Here is an 8,482-nt window from a genome sequence, read left to right as displayed (position 1 = left end):
ACTTTACTCCTTTAAGGCATTTTTTGTAGTAATTTTTTCAGAAAGCTATGCTCTTTCTTTGGGAAAAGAGCAGATTCTTTATACTTTCTCCTTTCAGGCTTCCTCTGTCTTCATGTTCTTAGTTGCTTTAGTTTATCAATACTTGCTCTTTGAAATTCAACAGCCTTATTTACAGAATTACTTTAATTTACTCTTTCCTTTAATTTAAAGTGAATCAATTATATTGGGAGCATAAAGAGTAAAATGCTTCCCAAATCAAAAAAGTTCTTTTTAACATGGTTTTAGTGGTGTTAAAAGTTCACTCAAAATGAAAACAAATTATTTTTAATTTTAGTGTAAGTTTATCCTATTTTGGCATTTTTGTAAGACAATACAACTGCTCTAGGCTGAAAGCCTCTGCATTTGGCTTTCATCATGGTATTCTCTGAAATGAATCCCTCTAAAATCAATGATGACTGAATCAATTAATGAAAGTCAGGATGACTAATTACCAAGAAAACTGCTATTCAAAGGGATCACAACTCAATCCCATAATTAACAAAACTCTAATTTGTTTATATCGGTTAGAAAATAAGACAGTATGGGTTTTCTTCTTACCAAAATCAACAGCTAATCATCAATGAGTTTTTGAGTACATTGTATACTTTACAGGAAGTACTGATTAAATGCATTTGTTAATTTTGAACTCTGACAGTACTAAGAGATATTTTACATATGCAAGCAGATTCTGCAACATTACTGTAATAGCAGTGCATAATACAGGTGGAATGTTTTAGTGAATTAATAATAATACAGGCAAAATATTTTTGGAGATTAAATTTCAATTTTCAATTTAATCTCTGCAGCAATTCTTTCATGCAGCTGAAGTTATAAGAGGTGGAAATTACTATTATATAGAAATCTGAGTGAAATAATTTCTGTCAGTCACATTTCAATAACTTCAAATGATTCCCTAATATTGATAATCTTATTGCCAGGCCAAAATTGTATTCATTTTAGGAACTGGGAACAGCCAGCTCCTGATTTTAAGAAATGATCAACCAACATTTGTGTCCTTGAAAACACCAGCAGAGAAAACAGGTCTGGAAGTAGAACAGAATATTTCCATAGCAAGCAGAAATAAAACAATAATGTAGTTAAATGACAGTGTGAAACAGAGAACCTGCAGAGCTGTTATAATTTTTCCAGCCTCATGTCAAGTTTGGAATGGAATGAAGGGATATTTAGGATAAAATATATCCCCATGAAAAAAGGTTTCTTCATTTGGCCACATATGATCATTTGTGCACACTGAACATTATGTAGAAACTAAATTAGGAAGCCATCACATGGTGCATAAATTAGAGACAGTCTTATAAGTCTTAAATGTTCAAGTCTGTTGCATGTTTTATAAAGCAAGGGCCTTGTATAATAAATCTTAAATTAGAAAACTACAAAGGAATTCTTTATAAATTTCCTAGTCATTCCATTGCTTAAATTAGTTCTGAAGCAAAGACATTTCAAACTCTGATAGTGCAATCATACTATTAAAGGTAAGGGAATGTCACTGTGTTGCTTCTGAACTTTACCTTGTGACAAAATGGTGATAAAATTCCTCCCAGAACTTCTGTGGAAAGTATTCTAGGCAACAGTCCCATAGTTCATCTATGTTTAATAAAATTATTAAGCATATTTTGAAAATCTCTGTGTAATAAAGAATAAGACCTAGGAAATGGATGCGACTTGACAGTTGGCATTATTTTTTCATACCAAATTAAAGTCTTAAGCAAGGTAAAAGTAGGACCCAAATATCCCTTTCTGGCTCACATGCTGCACTTTGTAGGTTAAGTACATCACTCATTCAAAATGAGAAAGAACAGGTATCTGGCTGGCAGACTGCAATGAAAATGCACCATAAATTAAAGAAACCAGGTAATAACCTCATGCAATCCCATATTTTTGTTTAAGTAATTAAAAAATATTATCCTTTTAATAAAGAAGTCTTCCTCTCTAAATTATCTAGCTGAGAAAATTCCAAACTCATTTTCCTCAGTCCCTTTTATCTCTCTGTGTGCTCTCAACCAGATGTTACCACTGCCATTTGACCAACACTATTACTTATAACAGACACCAGTTTGGTTTCTAGTCCCATAATGAAGCATCTGCACTCTTTCTCATCCAAAAAGACTATAAGCAGATTTCTAATCTGAATGCCATCCAGTGATGGATGACATTCCTCTTTTTTTCCTCTTGGAAACAACTATCCAATCTTTTTTCAGCTTGGTTTTCAAAGACCGCCATGTTTTCCTAAAGAAGTCATTATTAATTTCAAGTATCATTTGTTTAAAGAAACAGTGAAAAAGGCTAAAAGTTTGCAACCAAGTCTTTCTGCAGCAAATGAGTCATTAACTTCATGAACATCAATAAGGAAAGTCTTGTTTTTAATGGTTTTTCATACTACAGCTGTTTCATTCACTGCTCTGTGTCTACAGCCTGGATGGTTTCTTTAAATGCTTCCTCCAGGACTTCTACAAAATGCAGATAAAGTCAGTGAGCATTGCTATTACCTTTTATGTCTGCAGCTAAGATAATGCTTGGACATCTGCTTAATAAGCAGACTGAAGCTCTGCTGGTACCATACCACTCAGCAGCTCACCTAGTCCCAGCACTCAATAATCCTGCATACATATCACCAGTTCAATCACATCCCTGGGCAGCTCTCCAAATCTCCCACCAGACAGCCATTAGCTCACCTGTGTTGCTTGATGGGCTGGGTTCCTCTGTCAGGACACAAGGCCTCTGGGAAAGACTGAGGGCCTGAAAAACTAGACTCCATAACTTTGTGCAGAATAGGCCCCGGATGCCTATCTGGTTTTGAATACTGTAGCAGAGAGAATAAAATTAATTAATACTCAAAAGATAAAGTACATTGTTGATGCTTTTCAATCAGAATTCATATTGGAGTGGGACAAGAAGTGCTCTAATGCATTTCTAAATCAAAATTAGGCATCTCAAGTAATACATTCATTCAGTATTGTTTACAAAGCTGAAAGCACCGGTACTCATTATTCCCATTACATTCTTCACATCAAAATGCTGGTATCTGCATTAGTAGCAAAATTATGGACTCATCTGCCCATAATGATACGGAACACTGATCCCTCTGACTAAAAGGCTGTTTTTGTAGCTGTCCATGCAGAGACTTAGATCACAAAACACATCTCAGAGGACAAGTCAGCAACTTCTTGGGTCCTTCGGTGACTTCTAACACTGCATTCATCAGCATGTACAGCTATGAAAACCTAACTGAAACAGCATTTGTGTCATCAGATAAGCAAGAAAAATATTTGAATCGTATCTGCAGAGCCAGATATCTCTTCTGAACAAGTCTGAACCTTTTGACCTGGGAGTATCTGCACTAGTAAAAACAGTGTAAACATAATTCTTCTTGTGACAGGTGTAGGCGTAGGGCAGTCTCTGGGAACATAGTGAGACACAAAGGTCTGTAAAACAGACACCAGACATGAGCAAGAGCAGATTTTTTTGTTTCTTCGTGCTTTGTGATTCAACTGGAATTTCAGGGGGGAAAAAATTCTCTGATCCTGAATAGAGCCAGAAAATCCAAGCACAGAAAAAGCTGCACTTAGGCTTGTAAGTAGAATTGGTGTTGTTAGTGGTTCCTGGGCAATATCTCAGAGATACAAGAGGTTAACCCACATTTCCACTCAGGTATGAAGAATACAGCACTTTGCAGATTTTTTTACATTATGTTACAAGGGCTTGCACTAAAACTAATGAGTCTATTTTCCTTTCTGTATTGAGTTTGTATTTTTAGCACTAGACACCCAGATATCCATGTTATCTTAACAATAAATTGGTATTGTGGAAGCCTTTACATGATTACATATTTTAGAAAGAAAATAAAAATCAAAATAATAAGAGAAAAAAATCAGAGAGGTAAAAAATGTCGTGCTATCATAAAACAGCAGAAAAATTAATGGAGAAGACAGTAAGAATTCTTTCAAAACACAGTTATTCATAATTATTGGTTTTGTCTAGCAAAAGACCAGTAACTCCTTAAAAATACAGAATTATTTTCTGATTCTCACTCATTCTTCTCTATACTTCCACAGACTTCACCTAGATCAAAAAGATCATACAAAATTATTCTCTTTTTAAAACGGGTTACATGTAATTTTAGTCCATCTACTCAGACATCTTATGACCAATTTCTCTAGATAAAATAACAGATCTTCAACATTTTCTCCAATGTTCTTCTCCCTTTTTGTTGAGCGAAATATCCACATAAACAGGGATAAAATCACTGTTTACATACTTCTGAAGGCAAAGCTATGAGTGGCAATATGCAAAGTGTTGCTGCACACTTGAAGTAAACACAACTGAAATAATAAGAAGAAACATATTTCACTCTCATTTCTTTCAGTTATCATGATCTTAGTTGTCACTTGTAAATGTTGTAGATAAAATATTCAGACAGAAGTATGAATTTTAAGGTACTCATGTCTGTGATGGTTTTAAACTTTAATAGTTATCCTGCCAACTGCAGAAATGAAACTGGCTTTGATTTCTGACCTGAATAAATCAGTTTGAGCTATGTAAAGACTGGGCTGCTACTGTCAAGAAGCTATTTCTGTCCTTTTTTTGGGTTTGGTCATGATACTAAATTAAAGGTCTGAATGGTTTATATGACCACGAGTATTAGTGAATCATGAAATTAGGGATAAGCTGCACATTTTGCTACATCCATGTTTAAGGATGTGGGCTGGAGCAATGGTATACAGAGTATTTCCTCATCACAACTGAGGAAAACCAGGACCATGGAAGCTGCTTGGATGCCAACTAGCAAACTGTACAGAAGATCCAACAGCCAGCACCACTCAGGCACAGCCTGCAAAGGGTATTTTTTCCCCTACCCTAACATTTATGCCATTTTCAGATACACCACTTATTATACAATTAACATAATAGTCATAACATTCATTACAATGAAAATGTGAATCACAGTTTAAATTGCGGGTGTGAATATACAGAGAATTTGAACAATGTAATTGAACATATTTGGATCTATCACATTATTCATACATTTTAACAGGTTTAAACACAGTTGGGTTTATTATCTTTTAGCTTAATTATAAGTGCCACATCCCTTCTCTATGATCATCTCTGGAGAAAAAGACCTTCAGATTTTTATGAAGAATTTGCAGCAGTATCATTTGGTGCCCCCAGAAATACAGGGTGGGATTGCTCCCCAGCCATATCCCTGCAGAGCTCATCCTGCTGCTTCCATAGCTCAGTTCTCATGTGGGCTGAGCTCTGTAGAGGCTTCTGACTGTTGTGAGCTGCTGAATACTCAGCCATGATAGAGAATAAACTGTGAACCACTTTCAAGGCACTGTTCCAGTAGGTTTAAAGCATCACCGAGAGCTTATCTATACTATTTTGGGTTTTTTAATGTTTTTGCTATCTTCTTGCTTAATTATCTGTGGTTGTTTGAGCAATTACTGAAAAATGCTGATGCATAAGGCTAAATAAATAATGATAGCTTTAAAAAAATAGTTTGCAGTTTTCCATGGTTTCATAAAGAAAATCATCTGTTAGGGATAATTACTCAACTCTTTGACAATAAAATTCCACCCTCTGCTAGCTAACCCTAAGTGAATCTGCAAAGGCAGCCTGAGCCAGGAGACAAGAAATCAGCCTCTGCCACTGACCTACTGTATTACTGTGAGCATGTAATTCCTCTGCTCCATTCCCTACATTCCTTGTTCTAAAATATAGGATTTGTGGATAACATATGCCACCCAAATGTTACAGAATACCTTGACACTGTTGTCCTAGTGTTATGCAAACCAAAACACCCATCCCTCCCTCTGGCTTTTCTTAGCTCTTCCCCCTGAACGATTTTCCCAAAATAGTAGTAATAAAAGGTCCAGAAATTCATGTGGCATTGGAAGAGGGGTGATGTGGGGATCCCATTTCAGAAAGGACTGAGAAGGCAGAGGGGTTAGCTTTCAATTACATTCAGAAAGGACACCTCAAGGAGGAAAAGAGCCAGTGATTTTTCTGGATGTGCTGACCTTGCACAAAACCCATCAGGTGGTACATTTAACGTCCTTACAGCTGTTCCCATATGCTCTGTATGTTTTGTTGCCAACACTAGCTGTAGACAGAAGACAGTAAATTCAGGTTTGCCTGTTCTAGCTGTTCTTCCTAAGCAGTCATGTGATAGAGAAATGGGAAATTTGCTTTTAATCTTAGCTGATAAATCACATTGTAACTCAGGTAAAACCACAGAGTAATTCTTTAAAATATTTAAGTGTATCTGTCGCTCAACATATATTAATTGCATTTCTATCACAGTGACTAAAAAGAACTTATTTCCTACTACTATCAACAAAAGGCAACAAGACACAAAAAGCAGTTTTTCCTCTCATTATAAGAATATCAGAAACCTGGAGCTTGTGATTGCAAGCTATTAGAAACAAGTGTAGCAAAAAGTGAAACCACACAACACAGCATGAAGAGCATATTAACCACCTCAGAGGGAAAGTGATGGGGAATTAATAGATCCACTAGGTACCATGGGAGAATGTATTGAAAACCACAGAGGTGAGAAAGGCCACTTTAAACAGCCATGACAATTCTCAGAGTCACTAAAGGAATGACAAGGTTTCAGCTGCCTCTTCCTGCTCCCCCATCCCTGACATATTTTTCAATGAGAATTCAAAGAAACCCTCTAGTCAAGGTGGAAAAAGGAAGTAGCAATCAGGAGCCACCTCACCTCCTCCCACCCCATGCAGGGTGTGTGAGGGTGCACAGAGCTCTTGCCTCTCTAAGGAGGCAGCTGAGAAGCACAATTTCCTTCCTTTTGCCTATGAAGACATTGAGCTGTTTGTTGCTGTCCTGTGGAGTAGAGTCTTTGAATATCTCCTGAAGAGAGTATAATCTCTCTGGGAAGGAGTACATAATACTTGGAAGTCCTAGGTTTCATGCATTAAGTGAAATAAATCTGAATCTCCTGTGTACCTCAAAGATCCTACATATAAAAACTGGCACATCTATCCTGGCTGAAGAATTATAGCAAGATTACCAGTGCATTAGTCTCTAAATCCAAAAGGCTAGAAAACCCAACAAGAAAGACTTAGCAAGAAATTGTGTTGCTGCCAGAATATTGGGGAAAAGCACTGGGCTTGAAGGAGATTCAGGAAATACCAGGAGCTGTGTTCAAACAGTTACTTATGAATCCTGCTTACAGTATACAGGGTTTTTTTAAATCTAATTTGTATCTCTAATAAAATAATGACATGGATACCAAGGGAAGTGCTCACAGCAGGTGAGCACAATCACCAGTGATAAGCAGCAGGATTTCAGAGAGAACACAGCTGTCCTGACAAAATCCAACCCTTTATTTCACTTTTCAGAATCACAACTGAGCAGAGGAAGGGAATGGAGATGTAATGCATTTGAGTGTGGGAAGAAAAAATACTTCACTTAGATTGGTCAAGCCCTTTACAGCCACAAACCACCTGAAACACTATACCCTGGGTCTTGGGAAATAAGTTAAACTTCTTTCTAGAACAACACAGCGTTTGGATAGATAGATCCTTTACTAAATATAGCAACCTCTGAGTCAAAAGGTGATAGCTCTTTCAGAATAGCCATCAAGAATAAGGAACCTTATGCAACTATTCTTAGGTCTACACAAAAATATTCTTCTCTATAGAAGAAGAAAGAGCTGGGTGCAAAACCTGAAAGCACCATCAGATCTATTTAACATAGGCAAGAGAAAAATATAGGAGAACCTTCTAGCGAAAGACAGAAAGGTGACATAAACTGGAAAACTGTCTTGGTTGTAAGAGGAGCATGTGGAGTGGGAAAAGAAACAGCTTCCAGGATTACATAAACCAAAATGCCAGACTGGAAGAGTATTTTCCAGAAAATAACTTCCTTAATTGACTGAAGTTTATTTAGTAGCTCCTGGAAATGAAGAGAACTAAGATTTTGCCCCAGACCTATGTGATGGCAGTTGCAGATGTGAATGGCAGAGGGATCACATTCAGGCTGCAACTGGCACAAGGTTGGCAGAGCTGTGCAAGAGCTCCCTGCCCTGCGTTGCTGCTTGGTTCCCTTCCCACCCAGCAGATACACCAGGGGCAGATCTCTGGTCTCTGATGGGGAGTCACTCAGCCATTCCTGTGAAATTCCTTTTCAAAGTTCCTTTTCTGCTGCCTCACCATACCCCTACCCTTTTCTTCCCCTCCAATCTGTCAAGTCAAGGTTGGCAGAGCTGTGCAAGAGCTCCCTGCCCTGCGTTGCTGCTTGGTTCCCTTCCCACCCAGCAGATACACCAGGGGCAGATCTCTGGTCTCTGATGGGGAGTCACTCAGCCATTCCTGTGAAATTCCTTTTCAAAGTTCCTTTTCTGCTGCCTCACCATACCCCTACCCTTTTCTTCCCCTCCAATCTGTCAAGTAAATATTTC

General features: G+C 37.6%; 1 protein-coding gene across 1 annotated transcript in view; it reads right to left on the bottom strand.

Annotated features, from left to right (window-relative positions):
* NRG3 (neuregulin 3) overlaps positions 1-8,482 on the bottom strand; it is a gene marked incomplete at its 5' end in the record, with an annotated part of 26,993 nt that overhangs the window by 11,954 nt on the left and 6,557 nt on the right. Inside the window, one exon of the mRNA XM_009069992.1 lies at positions 2,733-2,860. Within this exon, the coding sequence (XP_009068240.1) occupies positions 2,733-2,860 (128 nt within the window). The remainder of the gene's footprint in view (positions 1-2,732; positions 2,861-8,482) is intronic.

Source organism: Acanthisitta chloris, unplaced genomic scaffold, assembly GCF_000695815.1.
Source record: "Acanthisitta chloris isolate BGI_N310 unplaced genomic scaffold, ASM69581v1 scaffold1232, whole genome shotgun sequence".
NCBI classification, from domain to species: Eukaryota; Metazoa; Chordata; class Aves; order Passeriformes; family Acanthisittidae; genus Acanthisitta; species Acanthisitta chloris.
The sequence above is the reverse complement of the archived record's forward strand: the minus strand, read 5'-3'. Positions and strand labels throughout refer to the sequence as shown.